Source organism: Copidosoma floridanum, unplaced genomic scaffold (genome assembly GCF_036245765.1).
Source record: "Copidosoma floridanum isolate Cflo_tuat_1 unplaced genomic scaffold, Cflo_Japanese_pri ptg000007l, whole genome shotgun sequence".
NCBI classification, from domain to species: Eukaryota; Metazoa; Arthropoda; class Insecta; order Hymenoptera; family Encyrtidae; genus Copidosoma; species Copidosoma floridanum.
Genome location: NW_028321884.1, coordinates 7,893,779 through 7,921,768, shown reverse-complemented (window position 1 = coordinate 7,921,768; position 27,990 = coordinate 7,893,779). Strand labels below are relative to the sequence as shown.

The 27,990-nt window shown below is 37.0% G+C and overlaps 4 protein-coding genes and 1 long non-coding RNA gene across 8 annotated transcripts; 1 reads left to right on the top strand and 4 right to left on the bottom strand.

The window, feature by feature from the left end:
- Positions 1-1,276: 1,276 nt before the first annotated feature.
- Positions 1,277-3,522, top strand: LOC106647523 (uncharacterized). The gene is made up of 6 exons (XM_014363961.2): positions 1,277-1,300; positions 1,796-1,964; positions 2,049-2,261; positions 2,354-2,766; positions 2,956-3,322; positions 3,398-3,522. The coding sequence occupies exons 2-5, from the start codon at positions 1,799-1,801 to the stop codon at positions 3,298-3,300; spliced, it is 1,137 nt and encodes a 378-aa protein (XP_014219447.1). The 5' UTR covers positions 1,277-1,300; positions 1,796-1,798; the 3' UTR covers positions 3,301-3,322; positions 3,398-3,522.
- Positions 3,523-3,660: 138 nt separating this feature from the next.
- Positions 3,661-6,442, bottom strand: LOC106647524 (cyclin-K). The gene is made up of 5 exons (XM_014363962.2): positions 5,719-6,442; positions 5,013-5,308; positions 4,775-4,947; positions 4,575-4,682; positions 3,661-4,461 (listed from the first exon to the last, which is right to left on the bottom strand). The coding sequence occupies exons 1-5, from the start codon at positions 5,944-5,946 to the stop codon at positions 4,184-4,186; spliced, it is 1,083 nt and encodes a 360-aa protein (XP_014219448.2). The 5' UTR covers positions 5,947-6,442; the 3' UTR covers positions 3,661-4,183.
- Positions 6,443-6,514: 72 nt separating this feature from the next.
- Positions 6,515-8,936, bottom strand: LOC106647446 (cyclin-K-like). 4 transcript variants are annotated; one of them, XM_089588617.1, is made up of 7 exons: positions 8,759-8,936; positions 8,114-8,527; positions 7,801-8,038; positions 7,670-7,727; positions 7,440-7,612; positions 7,163-7,372; positions 6,515-7,064 (listed from the first exon to the last, which is right to left on the bottom strand). In XM_089588617.1, the coding sequence occupies exons 2-7, from the start codon at positions 8,330-8,332 to the stop codon at positions 6,589-6,591; spliced, it is 1,374 nt and encodes a 457-aa protein (XP_089444743.1). In that variant the 5' UTR covers positions 8,333-8,527; positions 8,759-8,936; the 3' UTR covers positions 6,515-6,588. The 4 variants fall into 4 exon arrangements, with proteins under 4 accessions (XP_089444743.1, XP_089444745.1, XP_023248450.2 ...); XM_089588619.1 differs by having other exon boundaries at positions 8,114-8,378; XM_023392682.2 differs by lacking the exon at positions 8,759-8,936 and having other exon boundaries at positions 8,114-8,378; positions 8,520-8,742.
- A 13,908-nt stretch (positions 8,937-22,844) lies between these two features.
- LOC106647571 (uncharacterized) lies at positions 22,845-24,030 on the bottom strand. Its single transcript, XR_016292836.1, has 2 exons — positions 23,649-24,030; positions 22,845-23,541 (listed from the first exon to the last, which is right to left on the bottom strand). It is a non-coding gene; the product is annotated as an uncharacterized LOC106647571 (long non-coding RNA).
- A 1,474-nt stretch (positions 24,031-25,504) lies between these two features.
- Positions 25,505-27,210, bottom strand: LOC106647444 (odorant receptor 4-like). Its single transcript, XM_023392680.2, has 7 exons — positions 27,004-27,210; positions 26,601-26,930; positions 26,293-26,507; positions 26,091-26,190; positions 25,898-26,008; positions 25,658-25,813; positions 25,505-25,567 (listed from the first exon to the last, which is right to left on the bottom strand). The coding sequence occupies exons 1-7, from the start codon at positions 27,199-27,201 to the stop codon at positions 25,505-25,507; spliced, it is 1,173 nt and encodes a 390-aa protein (XP_023248448.2). The 5' UTR covers positions 27,202-27,210.
- Positions 27,211-27,990: the final 780 nt, after the last annotated feature.

Sequence of the window (27,990 nt, the reverse complement as noted above, 5' to 3'; positions counted from 1 at the left end):
ACATCGATAATAAACATACCGATTTTTTTACTAAAAGCAGGAGACGGTATTTTAATGTAAATACGTAATCGAAAAATAAAAGAAAACTATATACTGTCTTGGATCGGTGATATGCCAAGTCTTACGTGTGGGTCCGTTGTATTGTATACGTATATAAAGACAGAGGAAAAGAGAAGAACTTGCATACACATTTTTCGCATTTTAGGTATACATGCCTACATCGGCGTTTTTCACGGTGCCACGTATATACGCAAGCATGCAGTATAATATTAGTGTTGCTCCTTCATTCACCAGCTGTTGCGTCCGTGCCATGACCTTTTCGTACTTATCAGGACAGACTTTTCGTTAAGACGTTTTTTTATTTTATTTATTTATTTATTTTTTTTTTTTTGATAAATGCATTTAACCATTTGGGGATGACATCTCTCATTGGTGTGCAGGGCGATGCTTTACAAGTTGTACCGAGGACAAGGCTACAATTAACACACACATTCATTATAATAGTATAATATATGTTAGCAGTGCCCACGCGAACGATACACTCGTGTGCCAACAATTAATTTGTTGTATTTCTTCGTTTTCGTAAATGCGTTTATTGAAAAAAAAAAAAAAAAAAAAAAACTACTGACCCATTTGTCATCGATATAAAATGGTAAACTTGTGAATTTTTTAAGATGATTTAATGAAAAATACCTGCCAAGTATAAAAATAAAAAGGGTAATATAGCGCATAATTAAAGAAGCAAAAAAAAAAAAAACTCCATATTGCTACGAAATCGTACATTTTTTGACATCAATACCTCGATTTGGCGGGCGTGTGTTGCGTAAAAAAAAAAAAAAAAAAAACCAAACAACAAATACTGTCGTCGCCTCAAATCTTTCCCCCAAGCCTTTCTCAAAAGAGCTCCTCGGTTCGCTCATCCCCTTCCTCGCGCTCCCCGTACACCACTTTGCAACTGTATATCGTACCGGACGGCATCCCTCTCTCGCGCCTTCTTCGGACTCCTACGCATCAAAACCGAGCCGCCCGGCGTTAAAATACACGCGCTCTCTCTTTCTTTTTCCCCGGCAACTCGGCGCTCGCCCTTCTCGCTCTTTCCGTTAAAACGCCGATTATATTTATATACGAGAGGACGGGGGGGACTGATTATTTTGGGATTTTTCCCGCGGGTCCAACGACTGCGGCAACCAAAGCTCGCTCGACGCAACGAGGAGAGCGAGAGGGGCGCGTGTGTGTATACGTTACGCACCGCGTTAGTTCTTATCTGACGCTTCGATCCGGTGCTTCGTTGCAAGCTGAGGTGAGAGATTTTATCATAATATCACATGGGTCTCGCGATTGATTCCTTTATTTGTCACCGAAGCTAATGGACCATTTTGCTTTGCCGATGAGCAATTGGCTTATTTTTACTTTTTTTTTTTTTTTTTTTTTTTTTTTCATTTCGATGGGATCGTTAAAACAAAACATAAAAAACACATTCGGCCACGGTTGCTATTTCCGACCACTAAACGATTCGCGGCCCGGAATTCATGCTCGTTAACATTACGCGTGGTGTGAAATATTTTTGGCATATCGGTAAAATTTTCTCAAGCGCCCCCCCCCCCGCCCCTCTATCTCTCTATGTTTAGAAACAGCTGATGTATTTTTCTTGCGTCCTCGCGATGTTAGTTAATAAGTATTCTCTCTCGCGTGAAAAACGCGTTGTTGCGCCACCACCCGAGAGGATGATATATCCATGTGTAATACGTATTACATTTTTCGTTTGCGTACATGTGACACATGAAAAAATTTCCAGATCATGATCACCAACGAGGCAGACGTGAACGTGAATTATGGCAACTTTTTGCTATCCCTCGCCGAAAACCAGAGCAACCTTCTGTCGTTTGACGTCAATAATTCGCAGCTGGCCATCATACCCACCGATCCCAAGAGTATCGAGCAGATCTGCGAAAATGATGTAACAGGTGAATCATTAAACAAAAGAAAAAATCAACAACAATACATGTACACGAAATGCAAAAAAAACTAAAATAGTTACCGATTCGCAGCCTACTTGATTAACGGAGTGGATTTGTTCGGCAACAATTTCATAAACGAAAATTTGTTCGGCGAACTGGACAAACAGGACACCGGCGACGACGGTGGTAATATCGACGTATCGGGCAAACCGAAAATAATATCCATACAGATAATCAAGCCGGCCAATGTAATCAATGGCATCGATAATACAAATGGTACAAACGAACCCTTCGATTTCATGGGTAAGAATTAATTTTATACACACCATCAAGCAATTGGAAACACAAATAAATCAAAATACGTTACATTGTGTTTTTGTGACCTTTTCTTGCAGATGCCGCGCTATTGAGTAAAGAGTTGTCGGAAAAGTTGCCAAACTACCAGCAGCCGATTGATATTGAACCAAAGGAGGTGACTATACTGGTACCAGAAGAGGAAATGCACCTTTTGGGCCAAGGTGCGGATTATGCGAGCCAGAATAACGCGATTTTCGCCGACAACGGCAACGTACAGAATACGCAGAGCCAAAAGACTGCGCATCCCACGATGGATTATCCGCTGCCGGAGACGGAGATACAAAAGAACATACGAGTCTTTGACATGATATTTTACAACAGCCACAAAATCAAGCTGCCCAATCCCATGTGGGGCTACCACAAGAACAGCGTCGACAAGGACATTATCATATTCTCGAAGGCCAAGTGGTTCAAGTCGGACGTACTCATACCGCCGATTTATGAGAAACAGGTGATTGACGCGATGAACCGATTTTTCTAAAAACAATAAAGCGATTTGTCATTTTGCCCGTACGGTACGATATTTTTTTCCATTATTTGATAAGAAAAATACAAGGGGGACAATTTAGTGTTATTTTGACGTATATGTGTATACACGTACACATTCATTTATATTTGACGTAAGATTTTCGATTCGCAGGTAATATTCCACGAAAGCGACGACATAAAAATCTACATAAACAACAAATTCTCACCACTGGAAGTTCGTCGGCCGAAGGACTGTGGCGAGCTCGAGGTCATATTGCGCGACGTGGACCAAGTCCCGGTTTGCAGCGGTGGTCCCAACATAACTGAATTCGACACCGGTCCCTGCGCCCAAAAGGACTACGTTGTAGGTCGCTGGAGGCACAAACTCTGCCCGGTCGTGGTGTCGGCCAAAGAGACGATCTGCAAGTTTTGCGCCGAAATACACGAGAAGGCCAAGTATCCGAAGCAGAAAAAACCGCCCTTTGGACGACGCTTCGCCAAAAGAAAGGAGAGCTGATGCAAAACGTCTATGGAAGATGGTAACTTGTTGATGACCTTGGTATGATTTTTTTCATAAGATGAGTGTTAATTTTTCATGGGCTGTTGTTTTACAGAATCAGAAAGAGAGAGGTGGGAAATATAGGAGCACAAATCGGAGCTGTCGACTGACTGAATACATGTATATACTTACGGCTTCTACTGTGAACTGCGTGTGTGTATGTACAAAGATGACACCAGCTGCTATGTGCTATCGATAAACGTTTAAGTCACTCTGTTCTCAACAGCTTGAGAACAAGTAAAAATTTAAGTTTTTTTTTTACGTTATTTTTTTTTGCAAACTTGCTAATGTGTATGGAAAAAATAAAACACAATTCAATTAAACTGCATAACAAACTTTTATTTAAAAATCTTCCATGCAAAAATGCATTTTTATAACTCTAATTTACAATTATATACATAGTAGATAGGCGGAAAATAAAATATTCAAACGTTGATAAAACTTTAACAACTAAATAAATGACTGATGATTGTGTGGTTAAATTTCTATAACAGATACGATCGGGGATGTTTGGATTTCTGAAACAACAAATATAAAAAAACAAAACAAAACAAACAAAAAAAAAAAATCACGCAAACATCGTGAGTGGAACAATTAATAAACGTTCATTTTGCTAAAGTCTTTCTGACCCATCACCAAATTTTCAGTTCGTGATAGTGCGTTTGCAATTGCGCTATCGGAATTGCAAAAATTGATTTAATAATACAATTCAATCTAAAAATGAATAAAATCAACACATAATATTTTAAACGGTTATTTGTAACGCACAACTGCATGCATCTCGTCAGACGATCAGCATTATGTTTCTTTAAAAATATAACGAAGCTATTTTACGATAAAACTAGTACGGCATGTACTGATCGTAATAGTTCATCATTGATGGTGGAGGCACTGTTAGATTTGCTGGAGGAAAATGTGTCGGCGGAGGAACAGTGAGATTTGTCATAGGATACGGTACGTGCGTCGTCGGTGGAGGAACTGTTAAGTTTGGGAGTGTAAAAGACGGCTGCATTGGATTGTTCGGAGGTGGCATTGTTGGAAATGGCGGCCACGAGGTTACCACTTTCGATGTCTCTGCCGACTGCTGAGATGGTGACTCAACCTTTGGTGGAGTTGTTGCTGAACAAAAATTTATTTTTATTGATTTTTTGATTTTTCATGTTAAGTTATAAATGACTGATACTAAAAATTAAAAAAATAAAAAATAAAATAAAAAATGTAATGATACTCACGTTCAGCAAGGGCAGAAGTTTTTTGACTTATGGCTTTCGTCACATATGCAACCAAGTTTGATTGTTTGTCCTTTGAAGAATACAGATCCAGAATTCGGTGACAAATATCTAATGACGTTATTGTAAAATAAGTATGTACATCATTAATTTATAAAAAAACAAAACAGTTGTTTTAATAAAATGTAAATATATTTCGTTACCATCCAAAACATTCAGGTTCAGATCTTGAACAAACATATCCCACCAGTGTTTTTGATCAGGTATTCTACCAGTCCAACCTGAAATTTTCAACTTGCACAACTTACCAGCCAAGTGAATGCTAGCAATGGCCACTATTTCGGGTTCCCATTCGATTGACAGTGTTGTACATAAACTAGTTATCACAAAATTATTATTATGAGTTAAAAAAGCACTTGCATTAAATAATGATATACCCACCTATCATTGACAAAGTTCCACGCCATCTGCAGAACTTCTTGTAACAGTTCTTTGTTTGCTTTGAGGCACTTGATGTACTTCTTCAAGAAAAAGTAAGGATGAAATACTATCAGATCAAATTTGATCGTTTGCAATAAAATTCTTTCCATTGCCATGACCTCTTCTACTGGGTCTTCACCAAAGGAGGCAAAATCTTTTTCATTGAGCAAAGCTTTTGCAGTCTTTATTATGTCTTTACACCTTTTTGGTGTTTCCTCTACTTTCCCAGCCAAGTACAGACAGCATGCAGCAGTCACCTAAGGTATTGGCAAATATTACTTACAGAAAATCTACATTGCCAACGTGATGTTTAATGTAGTAATAAACTACAGGAGAATGTAATGGGTTAATAAATTAATATTGAATCATTTGACACTAAATGAAATTCGCTAATAATAACAATCATTTAATTACTTGTGACTCATCAAACAAACTTAATATTAGAGCTTGAAAAGAAAATGTAAGTTCATTCGACATAACAAAAAAATATTAAAACTTCTGTCAAAACATGCAAAAGTGAATGAAATAAAAAAAAACTACCAAATTTTACAATTTTCTCAAGAGACAAGATAGAATTTTTTGATTCACACTTTGAAGCTCTTTAAAACTAATTAAAAGACCAATCTTTCTTCATTATATAATTATCAGTGAAAATATATTTACTTACATACGGAGGAAATGTCTTGAAAGAACGGAACATGTAAAATCGATGAAAAAAAACCACACCAGTTGCAAAAGTATTATAAACTTTGGTTATTTCTCTGCCACAGTCAACAATGAACCTGGCACCCTTTTGTCTGTGCAATAACTCGGTTGCATAGTCCAATCCATCCTGTCTTGATGGTGTGTCGGTCTCAATCACGTCTCTTTCCCAGTACCATTGATGAAGACCCATATTTTTTTGGGGTCAAATTCTTGAACAACTTATGAAACACAGATGCTATCCAAGGATTTTTTTTGTAGCTTGTTTACGAACAACAAAATAAAAGCATAACCTTGCGCTACACTTTTAAACACTTGTACAACCGATACGTGTTTACGAGAGACGATAAATACGATAATTAATTTCACTAAAGACTTTTCTTGGTCCCTTCGTTTAAAGCCTTGTCACACTCTTATCTCTCCTATTTGGTTAACATGTATAAGTAGAGGCTGAGCCACCTCTCATGCAACGTTTATCATCAGTGCAGTCGTCAGGTCGGAATCTGAATCCGAGATATAACTCTTTTAGTCTCTTTGGCCACGTGTCGACGACGGTCGACGTTATGTGGGGATACTGGGGACTATATATATATTATATTTACGTATCTATGGAGACCGTATAGACTGTGTAGAGAGAGCAATTATAAAGTATGTTGAAAGAAAAGTTTTATTTGTCGCTTAAATAAGTATAAAATTAATTTAATATCATTATTAATTATATACGTCTTATAACAGGGCGCATTTGTTATAAGTTCACAATACTTTTAAAAAGTAGTAGTTTTTAAAAACATTTGAAATAAAAATGGTCGCAAGAAAGCTTGCGTTTTTGATTTTTTCAATTTTTGAAAAATCTTTTAGAATTTCTTACTGGACCAACTCTACGATTATTTTCACGATTAAACATGTTGCCCCAATTGCTGAAAGGATTGCGATAAATAGAACCCTGAAACATGTTTGATGAGTATACATGTTTTTGAAGTTCTTCATCTCTGGCATGATTCCATAAATCATTATTTTTTTCATTCATAAAGGATCGGTTAAGCTGATAATCTACCAATTGATTATCTTGATAGTTCATGAAACTATTGAAAGGTAGCGTTTGAACTGAATAATTAGGTGATGGAGATTCGTTGTCCGAATTCGGAGTTTTTTCTTGTTTAATTTTAAAAGAATTTGAATGAGTTGAGTTGAAATTTGGAAGTAAGGTCGATTTGTTTATCATCAGAGTGGCCGATGTTTTAGTTACATCTGGTTTCATTAAAGAAGGCAGCCATGGCAATATGGCTTGAGAATTTTTTGGCACGACAACAGCTGTAAAAATGTTAGAAGAAAAAAAAAAACATAAAAATAAATGAAGAAATTAAATGTTTCTTAAAAAAAAAAAAAAAAAAAAAAAAAAAATTACTTACGAGTAGCTGTAGAAGATTTTGAATTAGTTGTTAAAGTTGTGGAGGGCACTGTGGTAAAATAATTAGTGGATCCTACTGACGGTGATATCCCTACAGAATTAACAGCAGTAGTGACAGCTTCGATTTCTAATGCATTGCCATCGGAATCAGAAACTAATTTTTGCTTCTCGTTCAGAGGTGAATATAAATCAAGTATCTGATGGCAAATGTCTAAAGAAATAAACGACACGTGATTCAGATCTAAGCAAAGATTTTCCTAACTCAAAGTAATGTGTACCTTCTAAGACACTTATGTTTAAATCTTCAACAAACGAGTCCCACCAAGATAAATGATGCGACTTTCTAGCACTCCAATCAATTACTTTGAATTTACTTAGCTTTCCAGCCAAGTACATAACAGCTATGGCAATAATTTCAGGCTCCCACTCTACCGAAAGTGTTGTAATTAGGCTGAAAGTAAGAAATGTTAGTGAATGCATATTTGAAACAATTAGCATGGAAAAATACCTGTCATTAATAAACGTCCATGCCATTTGTACCATCTTTTGAAGTTTAATTTTATCTCCTACGAGTATAAATGTACAGAAAAACATAACATATATGAAACACGTAATTATTTAAAAACTGTTGTCTATTACCTTCAAGACATTTTGCATAAGTTGTTAAATATGAATAAGGATGTTGCACTTTGAAGTCAAACTTCATGGTTTGTAAAAGAATTTTTTCCAATGTCATCACTTCTTCCTTGGGGTTGATGCCAAAAGATGCAAAATTTTCTTTGGACAGTAAGTTTTTGGCAATTTTTATAATATCTTTGCATTTTTTTGGTGTCTCTTCAACTTTACCAGCCAGAAACAGGCAACAGGCTGCTGTTACCTGTAACATATTCTCAAGTTAAGCTACGCAATGCATTCTTTTTTAGTTTAAAACTCTATCATTTTGAATGCTTACGTATTTAGGAAATTCTGTAAAAGAATGAAACATGTAAAATCGGTGAAAAAAGACCACTCCAGTGGCTAGTGTATTGTAGCCAAGGTCCATATTAGATCCTAATTGTGCTATAAAGGTAGCACCTTCTTTTCTAAACTTGTATTCTGTAAGATGATCAACTCCATCTTGAATCGATGGCGTATTGGTTTCGATTGCTTTTTTATCCCAATACCAGTACATGTTCAATTGACATTAATTTAACTTTTGGTCAGTTTTTATTCCGTACCTGTCAATACAGGGATATATAAAAGCAACAATGAGAACTGTTGCAAAAACAAATGCAACGGATGCCAGACGAGGAAGCAACGGGTATAACCTCGAAATACCACTCAATTCTGTTATTAAAGGGATCTGCTGTAGTACTTACGTGCGTATCTAAATAACAGCAAATAGGTCAATTAAAACATGTTGGACAAGTTTTGCTTTTAACAATTGCGTATTCGCATAGAAAAATAACAGAGAAACATAGTTGTAAGCGCGTGAATTGTTGTTCCACGGAAACTTTCTCATGATGCAAGTACCATACAAATTAAACCTCGAACAAGTTTTTTTTTTTAACGAAACACACACGTAACTTTAGTTTGAAATCAAAAAGTAAGTACTTACTTATAATACGTGCTTAAGTACATCTTAGTCATTAGGATTCATATAAGTTGAGTATTCAAGGAATTTCTCCACAACACACCCACGTTCTTGCCGGCCGCGCGAGAGCTCTCTCTCGGCACTTGCCGCAGTTGCCGCATCCTCCCGTGTTCCAATTGGCTCGTACGTATATATTGTTAACGAGACTTATTTTAAATACTAATAGTGAATTTTTTTTTTTTTTTTTTTTTTTAATAAAAAAATAAAGTTTTTGTTGTTTGTTAACTTTTTGTGAAAAAAAATGTTGATAACTTTTTTTTTGACACGCGTAACATATTTTAAATCTTCCAAATCGATTCGTTTAAACTGATTTAAAAAAATTTCCTTTTTCTTGTCGTTGTTGGACAAGACTTGTTTTTGCCTTGGGTAGGAATCAATGTTACATTGTTTCGTTCCTACCTTGACGGTTTACATAAACATAACGGAAGACTGTTTTGTTATTGTATTGTCTTCGCCTCTGCGGAGACTGGAGATGTATGTATTGTTTTTTTCACGTTACATACACACATTTATTATATAATGAATACATATATACTCATAACAGGTCAGTATAGTCAACTTTATCACAAAAAGTAAGTTTTTTTTTTTTCCAAGCACACCTTTTTGAATGACGAGTGAAACACTTTTTTTCATTTTCAATTTTGTTTCCAAGTACAATATTAGTTGTGTCACATGTGTATTGTAGGTATAGAGGAAACTTTTTCGCCTTTTTTCATGTCTTGTTCTAAAAATGAAAATTGTAAGCCCATGCGAAAGTTTTGAGTGAGATATTTGTAAAGTTGCGAACAAGTTGGAAGGACATTTTGACAACAACTTTCCATTTACATTTCTATACCTTGTTTGTGCTTATACTGTTTTTCTCATAAGCATTTTCGGTGAAGGTGGCACGTGTAACATGAGAAAATATGTTTTCCAATTTCGGTAGACTCGCCATAGCCTAAATTATATTGTAATAACGATAATTTAAGTGGTAACAATACGTGTTATACGACCTTCGTGTCACCGTAATTAAGCGATTATTCCCTGCCTCTGAGAAAAATTGTATTTCAATGGAAGAAATCGGCGGAAGGAGCAAAAACAATAAAGGTGTGCCCAAGACGCACACACGTGTCTCAAGATAACAGAAACCGAAACGGTGAATTGACTGATAAGATGCAAAACCAGATAGGGAATGACGTACGTACATTTCGTGGGTACATAATGTGAAACTCTCGATGATTTCAATGGTCTATTATTCGCAGTACTGCAGGAGCTATTGTATCCCTCTTGGGTGTTTATTCACTCGCCGATCCCTAACATTTTTATGAAACACCTTTGCTTTCTAAAATTTATCGAGGACGAATGAAAAATCTTTCGCTTTTTTTGAAAGTGTATCTTTTACGTTTATTGAACTCGAAAATATAAATTATTATATTCCCTCAAAAAAAAAATCTATATATATATAAATAGACTTTGGAAATTCCAAGCTGTCAATTAATGCGTAATTAATTAAAGCCAATCACTTGAGGAATAAAGAGATTCATCGATCACTTGTTCGGGATTAATACGATAAATTGAATTAAAAAAAAAAACAAACTAAAGTAGCATCAATTATTGTACATAGGATTCCGAATGGAATAGAGAGACGAAATACGAATTTTCGAAATATTATTTTTAATGAGAAGAACGTGTCATTTTTATGTATTAAAAATACTAATTTAAATTATTAAAACATTTAAAAATATAAAACTTACAACTTGTAGTTACACGAGCTAATTTTGTTCATGCACTTTGTCTTAAATTTAGTACATAAATATATTTTATGAAATAATTCTCTGAATTGCCTGACACACCGCGGGCGCACTTTCATTCACACTCGTTACAAGTTGCATGAATCACTCGTTCTAGGGTTTTGCTTGAAATTGTTTATCTTCGTTTCCTCAATAATTAAACTCCGATCGTTACGATTGATCCACTGCATGTACAGGCCAAAAAGCGCCGAAACAATGAAAATGACGCCAAAAAACAAAACTGCCAGCCGGCAAACGTTGGAAATAACGCATTTGTCGGCCTCTTCTGGTATTATGAAGATCTTGGACGCTACCCTCGGCGAGTGGCTTCCACACTCTGCTTTTGCAGCCAATGACTGGGTTCGATCAGGACGATGCACTTGAGGTATCTTTTGCTGCTTGGAGGCGATGCTACCGATAGCCATATTATTCCGATCGACTTGACGCCCAAGTGTCGAAACTTTGCAGTAATTGACTTTTTCTTGTTTATTATTTTCTCCTTATATACGCGCGCGATAAATAATCTATAGAATTGATGAAGTGGGAGCAAATGACGCATGTCTGGTGTGATGAAAACTCGTGCAAGCTTGCAGGATTAATTATTAATCAATAATTTTTAAGCGTACCCGTTATGCAGGTGGTTGATGATAATTTTATTAGTTAATTGAATGTATATAAATTTTAAAGGTGAGGATATTGTGTACAAGCAATGGACACACTTAATCCACAAAGTAGCTTTTTAAAACGATTTTACTGGGTGTGAGGGGAGGGGGAATTCTGTGGAGAGATGTTTGCGATATTTATTGTTTATATATAAATGGTCTTTGAATTTTCTCGTGTGAAAATTTTTTGAGCGAAAAATTCCTTCGGGACTAAAATATTTGTCAAAAAAAAACGTTTCAATAAAAGTGAGAAAAACCTTGATGATGCTGTGGACAACGAAAATACTCCCCGACCTGGACGGTAAACGACCAAACAAATAAAACACAGCGGTATTGTTGTATAAAAAATGTTTATTTATAAAATCCATTGTTAGTATGTAAAAACAATAATTACACTGATAGGTACAAACATAAAAAATAACGATTAAACTTTGAAATACAAAACGTTCCATTGTATTGCTGAAGTAAAAAGCCAATATGGCATGTCAAAGTCTTAATGACATTATAATTTTGAAATGATCCTACATTATTATTTTCCGACGAGATAATGTCCATGCGACGCATTTATCAAAGTTTTATCATACGTGTGCGTACATACACGAACCGTACACATTTTTCCAACACTATACGTTTCTATTTTTTTTTTTTTTTTTTTTTTTTTTTTTTCACGGTACATATTACTTTAAAAAAATCGTTTTGTTTTTCAACACTTTTAGACAATGAATGTTGTTTTAACCTAAACATCATTGTATCGTCATTATAAAATTGTTCTCGGCGCCAAAAGCACACACTGCACTAAACGGTACTGAGGGTCAAAAATCTTGCAAAGAAGCCGACAATCACGCACAACGAAAATATCATGAGGATCCAGTAGAGTGTCTTGTAACACAGAATGACCGTTTTGTTGTAGGCTGGTTGCGGCGACTCCGCGTTCGATTCCACATTCAAATTCGACAGTGGCAAAAAAATCCTGCTCACGGTGTCTTGTTTCCTCGACGGGTAAAAATTAATGACCACCGAATCACCGTTGTTCACACTCGTGTTGGAGGCGTGCGAAGTAGATGCCATTTTCATCTATCGGTTATCAAGCGTTACACACGTACATGTACAGCCGTAACCACAAGGTACAATAACGAGTAAAAACTGAACATATATAGTGTATAGATCAGAGAGCGACGTCTTTATCATCGATTCTTTGTCCAACTGATAACGTGTATCCAAGCGGACTAGCAATGCTCGATAGAGAAAAGTCCTTCCTGCATCGATCTCGATCCCCTTGATTTCGTGTGTGCACGGGTGCGTTATCGCGCGTGTCTTGCACTTTGTATTCGCGCGTATACCCAACGCGTATTGCCGAAATTTCTCATCACTCGAGAAAACCACAAAACAACTTGACTCTCCCTTTTCCAATAACCCTTGTTCTTGCGATGTAGTATATACGCACACGGAAGACAATTGCGAGCGACGATAGCTGGTGTGTTTGTTTGGACCACTAGTGGTCTAAAGCCTTGGAGCTGGTGAAGTGTAACTGATATAATTTTGACAGAGGAAAGTGCACATGAGCTCCAATAACTCGATACTGCACTATAGTCAGAACCAAAAACGGTATGTATAAGCACTGGCGTGTAAGGACTGTAGTCTACCTTGAAAATGGCACTATTAGTGGGGAAAGCCACAGCTCGGACTTTTCCAAGGGGAGAACTTTTCAGCCGTATAGATAAGGGAAAACCGGCAGCGCTCTCTTTCTAGCTGAAAGTGTCGCTTCATGAAGTGCAATAACGTTCCCCACTCATTTTAGGCCCAACTGTTCGTCCGTCCACGTGGAAAAATTCCGGTTGAATTATTTTTTCCGCGTGTGTAAATATATACACTTGTCTGCGATGTGGCCATTTGCCGATTTTAACTTGCGTTGACCGACGCTCGCGACATACTGTCGTTGATGGTTCCTTTCTACCTTTCACGTATACAAAAACAAAAAAAAAACGACATGTGTATATTTTTCTCCCGATTACTCATTACGATGTCATTCGAGTGATGCTTATCTTGGAAAAGATAAGGATCTTTTACAAGGTGCCGATAACATGTATATATAAAAGATTACACATATTCCATACAATAATTTTTTAATGTTAACACACTATAAAAGTACATCGGCACCCGGGCCGATCGTCCAAAACGAGGCGGAACAATTAGGAATGTGGATAGGCGGGCACGTGCGTATAGTTAAAATAAAAGTATACAGATATCGTGGTATAAAATTAACTAACGTGTATTTGACAAATCATCGCTCTTTTCCCTCTGAACATAAAAAAAAAAAAAACATGTATACACATAAAATAATATATGTACACGGTGGTAAAAATGCAACTGGAATGTCCTCGGCTTACATATCTTGGGGTCCAGGTGAATACATCTGCTGGGGCCCGGGAGGATACATCTGTTGAGGTCCAGGCTGGTACGGGTGATGATTACCCGGTTCCATTTGCTGGGGCGGGTGGTTCATCTCTTGGCCAGGTGGGTACATCTGCTGGGGTGGTTGGTTCATCTCTTGGCCGGGTTGATGGTAACTCGGTTGTGGCGGGTGGTTCATCTCCTCGCCAGACGGGTACATCTGCTGGGCCGGGTGATTCATTTCCATCTTGGCACACACGGTGATTATTGCAAGCGACACGGGAGTCTGAGAAGAGTAGGTGAACCGGCCGCGTTACAATGGGTACTGACTACGCGCGCTTTTTTATTTTATTCCTACCGGGGCTTTATCTTTCGCGCGAGAGATAACCGAGTGTGTGTGTCTCAAAGGTAATATATGGGATGTAAGCTCGTTTCTACCGTCCGAGCTTGCACACACACACATATATATTATGTTATCTCTCGTGGATCGGTTGAGCAAGTGTTTTTTCAGCTGAAAAAAAAAAATATACATATACACATATATTCGAGCGAGCTTAAATTGATACGTCTATCTTCGTTTTTGGTGAATCATCGATCACTAGATGTATATTACTTTACTAGCGCTTTTTTTCTCTTTTGTTTTCTGATTACAAATAGCTTACAGTTATCGTTCATTTTTCCACGGAAGCCATCACTTTTTGCATACGGAAATTCATGATTTATTGTTAAGTTGTAAGTTATAACAATTGTCACGTGGAAAAGAGTTTTTATTTATTTTTTTTTTTTTTTTTCAAACATACAACTTTTGTTGACTAGAAAAATTACTTGGTGAAAATCAAATGATAACAGACAAAAAAAGTCATTTTTTAACTGACACAAAATTTTCAGGCGATCTATTGACAATTATTCCATCTCAATTCTCTTAATAAATCGTACAACAAATTACATTTTCTTAACTACATGTTATATAGTGTAAGCTGTGAAAGTGACAGAAAAGTTCTGATTTAAAACAATATTTTTTAAACATTTTAACGTGGTAAAAAAAATTATTACTCCTATACTCTCTTTTTTACTCTTATAAAAAATATGATAAACGTGTTTCATGCTCAAATATTTTGTTTTACATAAAAATTACTTATCAAATTTCTACGCTTACGGAATTTTTAAATTCCCTCTTGTTGATATTTTACCTCATGTAATTAAATCATCAATTAATACGACCAATGAGTCATATTAGCACAGGTATCTTAACGCAAACTGCTGATAACTTCTGTTAATCGTATCTAATTTTTTTAATTTGCGAGTGATAACTTACGTACTCTCTGCTTATTGAAGCTTCTTGAAAGATTTTGATGTCATTTCTTATTTTTACAAAGATTCGTACGAAATGTTATGTATTATTTTATAGACAGAAAAATGTAATTAATACTTATAGTTAATATTTTGAAACTAAAGAAATTAAAAATGATGGATATTCGTGGTAATAAGAAAAAAAAATCAGTTGATATACTTTACATTAAATTTATTTATTACAATAAATATTATGAATATTTCTTGAAAAATCTACACATACTCTCAACGGCTTATGAAAGCATCTTTATCGATTTGTTCAAAATAATCGACTTATCATGTGAAAACGGAAAAAAAACAATCCTCTTGAAATTGATGCTAATCGACAAATGTCAGGTACTGCACCTCTTTACTGCCAGATAATGTGGAAGTATTTTACAACGTTGAGCTTGGATTTTATCAGTAAAAAAAATACAATTCTTTCAGCTGACGGAAAATTACACATGAGAAATTCAGACTTTCTGAAAAGTAAGGGAAGCGTTTACTCTTAATGGCATGTGTAATAATTAAAATGCTTCTAGCTTTCAAGCGGCCTTGGAGTATTATTTACATGAAAATATTCATCTAAATAAGGTATAATTTAAAAAAATAATTGTTACGAGCTGTATAAATACACATACACACACACACACACATTTATATATATATATATATATATATATATCTTTTACGCATCAACGTGGGTGGAAGTCGAAGGCAAACTACATGGTTGATCGCATAGTATCACCAATTTGATATTTACATATATATTTATAAAAATGTTCCCCGATGCAAAACATTACACATTGTTTGCGCAACTTTCCTCAAACAATCATTTTTATATACTTATGTATAAAAAAAAAAAAAAGAGAAAAAATATCTGTCCTATAATAAAAACATTCGTCACGCTATACTCGCACGTAGTCTCACGTTGATCATATTTATATATAAATATAGGTAAAAGGCACGGCAATACGATCAACTTTTATCAAAATACAAGCATTGGTAGTTTGCAGAAACGCACACGCACGCACGCACTTTACGAGAGCATACGGCCATTTAATTTCTTCGTCGTGAAGGTAAACGACGAGAGTCATACATGTATAGGTTTACAAGTATACAATATTAGTCAGTTTGTGAGAGAAGTCCACGGTACATTATAATATTATTTAATTAATGTTACATCGCGAGTGACTAATAAAAAATGTTAATCGCAATCACAACACATTTTGCAACAGCAGTACGCCAGGCACGAGTAGAAGCAAATTTTGCAACAATCGAAGTCGCTGTTCTGTTGTGCGGGTGGAGGCGCATGTTGAACATATTCAGTCGTGTGAACGACGACAGGTTGTTGTGTATAAACTGGCGGTGGTGGTGCGTACATCTGTTGAGGCGGATACTGCATGTGTTGAGGTGGCTGTGGTGGATACATCGGCTGAGGTTGATACTGTGGTGGATGATTCATGTAGGGGTCCGGGACGGCCCAACCAGGTTGACTCATTTTCGACTTTTATTTTGACGCAGATCCGACTCTGGCGAAGGCTTGCAAGCGACTGATCTTCTGAGGAACCTGGGCGCGTGCGCGCAAAAAGTTGCTAAACTTGCTCTGTCCCTCTGTCTACTGTCTACTGTCAGTGTCAGTAACTCAGTACTGTCTGCTAGAACACTTCGAACGTTCGAACGCTCGACGGTTTAAATTATACTTAGGCTGCGATTACATTGAGAAGCTTGAGACCAGCGTCAACTGATTACATAAAACGAGCTACGAATCTTGATCTCGGATACTTATACGACTTTATGTAGTCGTAGCTTAAAGATGATATCATACGAAGAATCGACGTCATTGCAAAAGTCATCGTAAACCGAAGCTCATGTGATTCACGAAGCATTTTTAGCAACAAATAAATACTTGTAACGTTTTCCCTGAATTATTGAGATATGTCAGTCACGTCTGGGCGAGCAATAGGTGGGAATCACCAATGCTTGGATGTGTTAAAAACATATTGCTCATGTAAATTACCATGCACACTTGCACACACCTTTACCCTATGATTAAGAAATAAATGAATTTTTTTTTATTAAAGATTTTTAACTTAAGATACCTTGCAACAAACAAACAATAATAATAAACCGGCACAAATTTTCTTTGAAGTTTAGGTCTTATCTAACGACCCTTTCATCAGACTCGTTTATTGTAATCAATTGATATTAATACTTACACATAATGCAGATTAGTTTCTATAAATATTATACAGCTCAGTTAATTAATACCTAATGTTTTATTTTATTTCATTTTTTTTCCAACTGTTTTATGAGTTACAAATAATTTACATTAATTACACTTTGGAAATTAATAGTAATTTTGAAGAACAATTTTAAGAGTGTAAAACACTTCTTTACCTTTTGCAGATCTTCGATTTACTAAAAAATGTTGACTATTTATAGCATCAGTTAAAAAAAAAAAAAAGAAAATTACATTTTGCCGTTAGTAAACGCAGTCGTCAAAAACTATGTTTTTCTTAAGTTTTGTTGTGCAATCGTTTTATTAATCATTAAAATGTATTATTCTTTCTAAAATTAAGCGTAAAAATTAATTTTAATAATGTTTAATAAAAAAATTCACAACAATACTTCAACGGAAAATGCTTGCTTCCTCTCTTTCTCTCACTTACACTTTTTAAACCTATGATAAAGAGAGAGAAAGTTGAAAAACCACGGATTATATGATACGTAATCAACCATTCGTTAAAAAAGTTATCTTGCAGCTGAATCAGGTAAGGCTCTATAATAACAAGATAGTTTTTAAAATTATCATTCAGTATTTATTTTTCGACGTAAAAGTGCGTGTTGTTCAAAACGCACAAAGTTATCAGTACAAAAAAGTAATGTAAAATTTACCAAGTTTATAGAACAGAGTATATATAGTTACTTTTCTTAGCTACAATCGTGAATGTTACAAAAAATATAGATAAATGTATATGTCTTACAATTTACATGTACGATTGTACATGTCTTACAAAATAGAAAATAGAGCACGTGTGAGCTGGTTTTGAGCTCAGAGCGACGAAGTAATTTCAGTGCCTCCGTTGTCCGAAAAGTAACCTGACGGTCGCCATTATCATACCGACAATGATGAGTATCACAATGAACAGTAGGATCTTCCGAACAATATTTCTGTTGAGACAAGAAATGGGCTGTTGAACGTAGACCACTCGCGGAGCAGTTTGCGACGGTAACCCTGTAATTGGCGTTCGTTGTGGATTATACCCTGCGTTGTTGCTCGGATAGGTGCTGTCGTACGGCGGAGGTGGTTGTTGATACTGATGTTGATTGTAATGCTGATGATGAGGATGCACCTGCGCGAGGTAATCCGGGCCGTTGTATATCGTTGAAACGGTCATTTTCCACTTAATTTTTCGAAGCACGTCTCTACACCTGCGACAATGGGATACTAACGAGCCGTTGACGCGGTTGCTTCATTCGAGCAACGGCATGATAAGAGAAAACAATATGACATTGGTGGGGATCCACTCGTGGTTCGTGCGTATACAAAGCTTCGAACTTTATTTATTTATTTACACGTTAATAACGTCGATGCACTAAAATGTAAGTTTTCATGAAAATTCCATTCTTCGATTTTAGTTTGAATTTAAATGCAAAAAGATATTTTTAGATATTACGTCACACAGGTGCACTACATTGCACGTAGAGACGATATCACGAAATATTTACGATGTCATATTCGTTCATCAATATTCGCTTGATAGGGGGCTGGCACTGTTGTTTTTTCAACCCGATGGAGAGATAAGTAGATTTGATATCGAAACTGCACGATGCGTGACGTTTAGATAAGTGCATTTATTTTCAACGAACTTCATTTAATTGCGCGTTAATTACCAACATCAGCTTTTTTACCTTTTTCTACATACAAGTATACAAGCGCTCGTTCCATCCCCTACAATTGCTTTTCGTTTGACCGTGTAGTTGTGACCTTTTTTTTTTTTTTTTTTTTAACAACTTACAATTCATCCACTCAGTCTTTTACCTGTACACAAGATAACCCGTGTATTTGTAGATAAGCCGTAAAACTTGTCGATTGGTATTTTCAATACGAATTGCCCAGTCCAAATATTCGTACGAAAAATCCCACGATCGTGTACAAACTGAGAAATATGACGGAGAAATAAATAGCCTTGTAAAATCCGATGGTCCATCTGCCGTAATTGTAAACTGGCGTTATCACCACGACTTTTGGCTCAGACGTCTCGCCCTTCGTATAAATTATCTTGGACGACGCCTCGAAGTCGAATCGAATCGGCGGGACGTCACCGTTAACACTTTCCTGAATATTGCTCGAGTACTTTGATGGATATTGGTAAGTTACGACATTAGTTGACATTTCTCTTGTTTTCTCTGTATTATATTATTTTATGCTTATATCAGTTCGTGCGAGTTTGCGTAGTTTAGAAATCAAACAGCTATGTGGTCGTCTCTTTTACCGAACCGATACTGTAGGAGTAGCCGATCGAAAAAAAAAATCGGATGAACGTGATAATCATCTGCAAGATAAGAGTATTCACAGGAAAATACAAACGTCACGTATGCTTTTCAGACCATCAATACCTCGCCACCTGCAATTTTTTCAGCTTTGGTGTTCTTTTTTAATACATACACATGTACATATCATATATTTTTAGTTGATTGCATTCGTTTTATTGGAAAAAAATTACGCGAGGATGAGAAAAAAAAAAAAAAAAAGAAAAAAGCTGGCACTCTTTGTTTAAAATTAATTTTAATGATTGCGTGGCACATATAATTTACATGATACAGCAACTGTACATACACACAGCAAACGTATAAGTACGTTATACAAGCACAAAATATGTGGGATGCGAAAAAAACCAAACGGAAATACATGTACTAGAGTAAATTTGAATCCACGGTTATTTTTTCTTTTGTACATTTAACAAACCGATGAAAAATTTTTTTGTTTTGCACGATTTACGGTATCCAGCACTTTTGGGTGAATTTGTTGTCGTTAAATAATTGCACAGCAATCACAATCGTTGGACTGAGGTGGATGGTTCATGTACTCCGTGCCACCGGAGTGGACCGTCGTGAAATGCGTCTCAGTCGTCGAGAAGACCGGCTGTGGTGGAGAGTACATCTCCTGAGGGGGCGAGATGAACACTGGTTGTGGCGGTGGGTTGTTCATGTACGCAACGTCATCGCTCGGTGGGAACATCGGCTGTGGCGGTGGTGGGTTGTTCATGTACCCGACGTTGTCGCTCGGCGAGAACATCGGCTGTGGCGGCGGTGGGTTGTTCATGTACCCGACGTTGTCGGCAGCTGGTGGGTTGTGCATGTAGCCAAAGTTGTTGCTGTCGCTCGGCGAATGCATCTGCTGTGGCCCGGAATCCGGAGGATTCGACATGTAACCAATGTCACTCATGATTTTATGTCAAAAAATGGCACTTTCGCGAGTTTATATACCCACTGCAGTACGAGTGGGGCAAGTTGGGCGCAATATTACGACTGTCGACTCGCGCTTGAGTTACGCGTTTTAAGAGCAAGGAGTACGTATTATTATGTCGAGCGACGTATATGACTCACTGATTCGAGAGATAAGATAGCAGTGACGATTAGGAATTCTTTTTACAGCGTACCGTGTGACACTTTAATCATCTTTCATTTCGTTTCGTAAAAAAAAAAAAAATAAAATAAAATAAAAAATAAAAATTGTTCTACATTTTTTTTCTCGATACCCTATCAACTGTATGTACTTGGACAAACCTACGGTGCATTCTTTTTTTTATACGTTGAATTAGAGATTCATTTAGAAAGAAATTTAGTTCAAAGACTTCTTACCGAGTTGAAGCGTTAAAAACACACACACATCAAAATTTCCATCCCGAATATTTTTTCTCAGTGTACCTTCTTGTTATGATTAATCGAGTCACAAACGGTCATTCAAAAATGATATTTCAGCTCACGGAACCACATTTGTTGCATTGTTTTACTCGTATGGTTTTTATTCACGCTTTGCTCGAGCGAAAATTATCTGCTTTGGGTTGAATGTACTATTTTCCGATTTGATTTTTACATATACGTACTTATTTGTTCGTAACCGATTTCAGTTATAATTGTGTTTGACACAGTTGTACTAAGTTTTGTTACAGAGTTACATTTAAAAAAAAGTTTTTTCTTGCTCACTATTTCTGAAATAATTATTATGCAACAACAACTTTTTCCAACATATAGTAACTTTAAGGTAGCGTATAAGTCGAGTTAATTTACAGACAAATTATGGTTTTACTCAATTTGAAAATTAATTAAGAATGCACAGATCGAGTTAAACAATTGTTTATCAACCAAAACAATTTTGAAAAATCAAAAGCTCACGTTAGTCTGTCGCAACCCTTTCTGGGCGTACGTTAATTCGTCCATCAAAAGTGCCCAGGAGAACTTCGTCCACTTGAACAAATATTCCATGAAAAATATCTAAGAAATATTGGAAATTTCTTAAAGATGTACACCTGTTTTTGGCAATCTTCTGATACTTTTTAATAAAAAGAAAAAAATCGAGTAAAGCGCCTAGGGATATTATGGTTGAGTGATGATAAAAATTTCATAGTCTTAAGACACTTACGTAATGTAAAAATTAATAACGCAACATATCTACCACAGTTTAAAAAAATACCATCTAAATATGCTTTAAATTACTTTGCACGTTTTAATCAGTCACTTACTACATAGTTCTTTTCGGGCCATTTCGGTGTCAATTAAACGCACTGATACAATCGAGGAACCCACGCCATCACCTCCAAAACGTGCACAGCCTTACTATCGGTTGTGTGAAAAATTCAAAAGTAAAGTTGTTTATGCAGAATATGTATTTTAGTACGTATTGTTTTGCTATTTTTTGCTTGTCATTTTGAAGAAATCTCGACGGAGAGAACGTGTTAACACGATATTTCTAACAGTTGATAAGTTTTTTTTTTCTTTTTCTTTATCAATTCTAGCTCGATTATAAAACATTTAGCATATACACATCAAATTAACATACTGTTAAAATTTTGAAAAAATACGACCACACGAGATTCGGAATTCCCCACACGCGAATGCACCGATCATTTCACAGTTTGGGGAAGGAAAAATTATTAAATTCATCAATTGAATTTTACATTTATGATGCAAGTTACGCGGAAATGAACTTCCATATTACGCCGAAATCGTTTTACATTCTTCTATCTAACAGTTTCCACGAATCAATTATATTTAGATGTGAAAAGTAATATAAACTGAACGGATAACAGGGTGCTGGAGTGCGATAGAACACAAACCCTTGGGTCAAACGACGAAACGACTCAACGTATTCGGGACGCTTTGTGTTCTAATCGAGCTAGAATTGATAAAGAAAAAGAAAAAAAAAAACTCATCAACTGTTAGATTTATCGTGTTAACACGTTCCAGTCCCTTTGGCTTGAAAAAGTAATTAACGTTAACTTTTCAAAAGGAAAGCTTGAACATGATAACAATCATACATATTTAAAAAACATTTAGTAAGTGATGAAAAATTCACTATGTATATTATCTGAGAATATTTTCTTGAAATATTGTAAAAATACTTTTTAAAAATTTGGTGTGTAGACTTGGTGCTTTGACCATGTAAAATAATATACTTGGATCACGTTTTAAACAATGATTGGAAATTATAAAAAATGTTTTTGACAAGTGTCAAATTTGCAAACTTACAAGTATTGCCATGTATCAACGCATCGCTAAAAGTTGGCTTATCAAATGACTCTTTTTAAAATGGACCCATCATTTTGCATCAGCAAAAATATAGCCACAAGGATGAATATTTTATCCATTTGATGAAATAAGGCAAAGCGGTAATTCTTTTATCATAAATTTAATGATTCATACTTGCATATGAGTATATTCGTACAGATAAGGCTGTTTGTAATACATGAAGTATTCAGTATAGGTACAGAAAAAACTATGACTTACAAAAACTGGAATCTCGAATTTAATAGTTTTATGTAATTATTAAATAATACGTAAAACTCTTAATGACGCTCGTATTTAAATGATAACATCGGATAATAATAATCAACTAAAAATGGTAATAAGTATAGTAAGAAAATAAAAATAATAATAATAATAATACGCACTGTTTGCAACAACTCTATTGTTTCCGTTGCACCGAACGCAGAATGAAATAATCATTTAATAAGGTATTGTTTGATGAACACAACCGCGACAATCACCAAGATAACGATGAGTAGGAAAACAATGATCGTCCAGATAATCTTGAAAATCGCTCTGCAGCACATGCAAATGCAACCTTCGGAAGATCTGGTGTTGTGCACAAAAACGACATTGGGCCTCGGCTGAGGCTGTGGTGGTGGTGGAGGTAGCACGGGCTGTGGATACATGACATGTTGCACGTATCCCTCGGGAGCCGGTGGTGGTGCATAGGCAGGTTGTCTCTTGTACTCGTCAGTTTCATACTGTTGATAACCAGGAGGTGCCTGGTAACCTGCTAGTGACGGGTACCCGGTGCCATAGGTGTTTGCCATTGTCTCGTATTCTATTTATTCGAAAACAACGTGTTGATTAAATATACATGTGCGACTATACAGTCATATACACCGCAGGCTCAACACTATAAACAACCTTGTATGTATGTATACTTACATGCGTGAGTGAGAGAGAAGGAAGACGTTATGAAGCTTCGATGCAAAACACTGATTTACAAGGCTGAGGTTAGTTAATTAACACGAAAAGTAGTTATAAAAGTCTCGAGCAACTTCGTGCTCACGTGCGACTACTTAAGTGCGCTGTCAATTATATATTATTCAGTACGTCGAATCTTTACTCAACACAAAAGCAAAGACGAGTGTAAAACTCAATGCACTCATGGCAAACGACACAACAATTGTGAGTGTGACTGCATTTACTTACTGCAACAGTGAAATGAAAAAGAAATTTGTTGCCAGTTTGCCTTGCCACTGCACAATGAAATTTTTTTTCTTTTTTTTTTGCAGACAAAAGTGCAGATGAGAGCAAGACAGCAACAGGCAGTTGCTGCGTTGCCATTCGCTGGTTCCGGTAGTGCCGCCGCCGCGTTGCAGTATAATAGTGGGAGGAGGCGCGAAAATTCAAAAAATACACCGGCGAGTGGGACACTCGTGAGATTCGAAAATTAACTTTGTAGCATTTAATTACTTACTTTTAATTTAATTGCTTATACGTTGACAACATAAATGATGTATTTGTTTTGTTCAAAAATTTTTTAAATATTATTATTTAGAATGAATTGCAAGTTGAACGAATCTTGTTAAAAACGCTATACGTAGAGCTTGTCTTTGGTGCAAAAATCCGTGGATTCATACAGTAGACCGGTAATTTGCGGAATGGCAAAATATGATAGATACTGTAATAAGCTTACACGTGCCAAATACAACGTGGGAAAAATATTGCTTAAAAGCATTAAAACGTACTTTGTTCGAGACACCTTGAGTCCTAAAAAAAAAGAAGTGTTTGTCTCAATTCGAATCGGATCCAAAAAGGTCGATGTCCCTATACTCTTGCTCAGCTAAGATTCACGAATTTCAACCAAACGTTTGTTGGTACAAACCGCACCACACGACTATTTTTGATCCGTAAAGTTGGGACATCGACCCAAATAAACTTGACGTTGACTTCCAAACATACGCACCTCGAGAGAAGTCCATCAAACACATTTTTAAATTCAAATATCGAACGATCAGCTCCGCCAATTGTCCAACATCCTCCAAAGAAGAACGTCCCTCGACAACGACGTACAATAAATGGGGCATTAATGTCCAATCGCACAAAACTGCATTCTACAAATATCATAATTAGACGTAATTAAAATTTTCCGTTGACGCGATATAAAAATTCTCTACCATACACACCTTGGCTTTTTGTAAATCGCAAAATGAAATTTGATTGTTTTCGAGAAGTAAAAGTGTTTTGATTATTTTAGCGATGATTAAAAACAACAGCGTCGTAACCTTGACTTTCATGTCGCTCTCACTCGTTTACTCGATGAGATGTTTCAAGTGACTGATCGGATGTTTATATCCAAAGATTGTCTTTCCCTTTTATAGTTTTTGCCATCCGATGCCCATATAGCAAAGAAGACGCAATCACCCGATCGGCAGAGTGTACCCTCTGCATATACACTTATAGGTACCCGCAAAACAGAACAGAACAAAAAGAAAGAAGAAAAACCCACAGCCCAAACTGGTCATTACAGAAAAAGTTGTTAAAAACCACCGCTCACGGCTTATTGGTTGATATTAATAACATGTCACCGTCTACTATACAAGTGTACTCTCTTATGGTGGTGAACTTCTCGATGTAAGTACGGAAGTAAAGTATTTTTTTTTATTTATTTTTTTTTATTACCATGCATTTCTCAATAGTTGTTCCTATGTAATTTGTATTTATTATGCTTAATGACGATCAATTATCAGTGCAAGTAATATAATAAACAACGAAAAATATATATATATATAGGGACCCTAGTCTTGGTTCGCAGTGAGAGTCCGGAGCATGTTGAGATACGTAACCGAGGCCTTTAATACCTGTACGTTGAAAAATATCCTCAAAATGTAACACTTGTACTTATTACGCGAAATCGCGAACATTGTTGCGAGTATTTCTTTTATACTCACGTTGCAAAAGCTCCCGATCGACAGATCGACCATTTTTCCGGCAGTTAACAAAACCGGTCGTTGCGTCAATGCGACCACCATAACGAGATGGCGCGCCTCTTTGCCGGAAATTTTGTACCAATCGATCGCGTAGGCAACCTTACCGATCTCTTGGCACTGGAAAAAAAAAAAAAAAAAAATTATCTTTAATTGTTATACACACTTACCAAAGACTTTTTTTTTCCCCTGCATGTTTCTTACGTTCTCCGACAGCAAGTCCCCGATGTAGCAGAATATAAAGATATTGAAAGTCAGGGATACGAGGAGAGTCCCGTAGCATATCGAACCGATGACTTCGCTCTGCTCGTAATCCTGAAACCATACAATTTGCTCAATATCGGCGTTATTTATTTATTTGTTGTTGTTTTTTTTTTTTTTTTTTTTTTTTTCATACCGTTATCAAATAGTAGCCCAACATGCAGATGTTGAAGGTGCACCCGATCATCTCCACCAAGCACATTTTGTTCAAGATGCCCTCGAGTTTCGACGCGAACCTATATATACATTCATGCACACCACGTACAATAAATTGTATTTTCTTTTTTTCTTCCGCTCGTAAAAAACATTGACATGGAAAAAAAATGAAAGCTCCACACCTGATGGAGCACATGTGTTGCTTGACGATCTTCCCGTAGGTCTTCTCGTCGAGGCTGCCTCTGACGCCTCGCAATATCGACGAGGTGATGCTGCACTGGCTGCAAATGTGCATTATACAGAGGATGGCGACGCTGCACAGACCAACGGTCACCGAGTACATGACGAAGCCGCACAGGCAGTGGGCGACAAAAACCACGTCGTACACGGGTCTCACCTGCAAGCAAGCAAGACTTGGGTTTTTTTTTTCCCTCCTCCCCCTTTCACCCCTGTAAAAAAAAGAAGAATCGTTTTAACGCGATGCACCAACGTGTGGGTTGAAGAAGACAAAGTAACTGGGATAGGCGAGGTGCCGGTAGCTACTGTTGCCGACGACGATGGCCTCGCGAGTCAGGGGCAAGATGGTGGAGTAGGGCAGCCCACCCCCGTACATGAACAGAGCGCACACGCTCGTAAAGTACCTGGCGGTCCTCGCGTTGTCCAGCATAAAGCTCCGCCTGTCGGGGCTCGCGGTCGCGTCCCAGTCCCCGGCTATGATGGACAGGCACGAGCCGACCTCCCCGTCCTTGGCCAGGAGCGCAAAGTACTTGAAGACGCTCATCAGGCAAAAACTCAGGGGACCTATCATTTTCAGCCGCACCTGCGAGGGAATCGTCGAGATGCCGAGTGAGGGGTATTTTTTTTTTTCTTTTTCTTTTCTTTTCTTTTCATACCCCGAGGTCCTTCTCGATGAGGAACATTTGCAAGCAACAAGGAATCAGAAGAAACGCCAGGAGGAACGTGCACATGGCTACGGACGCGAGTCGCGCGACGAGTGGGAACGTGGAAAAATCCCTGGGCCAGATTCCCAGGGGCTGGAGGAGCCAGCGCGTCATTTGTACCGCGTACTCGAAATCAGCCGCGTTTCTCATGCTTTTCGCGTCGATCGAACTGAAATCCCGGGCTTTTTCGCACGTCTTTCCTCGCATTTTACGCCAAGGATTCTTTCTTTTTTTAGCATATACAGAGGTACACCCGAGGAAGATACGAACCAGAGCTCTACTGGCGTATAGTCTTGTAGACATATAGGTATACTCAATTGCGTCTCTCGATAACGATCGGTTGGTTGTACTTGTGGACATAACGGTAAGTATAACAATTAACATCCGCCAATTGGGGGGGAAAATGTGTATGTTTTCCTCGTTTAATTGCTCGGCGTATTTTATGTATGGATTTGCTCTCGCCAAGTCGCCAAGTGAGCTTTATACCTTACCCCCCGACGTTCAGTCTCGAGCGAGGAAAGCTATATGGTTCTCCGTGCTGTTTTAATACTCGTGTATACTCTTTGGTGATATTTTTACGAAACAATACCGCCTGACAGCAGTTGATTAAAGGTATATGTAGAGAGTTGGAAAAATAATAAAAATGGAAGAAAAGCCGAATGACAAAAAGCTTCGAGCGTTTTAAGTAACTTTGTACAATACAAGGTTTGGACTGTAAACAGCAATTATCCGCGAATGGGGCGATTTTACTGCCCAATGCACCCCTTTCTTTTCTCAACAAACGCATCTATAGTCTCCGGAAAACTTCTTCCCTCCACCCCTAGCTTCATTCAACCCCTTGTATACATATATGTACGTGCAAGAAAATTGCTTTGAAATAATAAATATAATAGCTGCTCGAGCGGTTTTACAGTTCGCCGTGGATAGTATGTGCATATC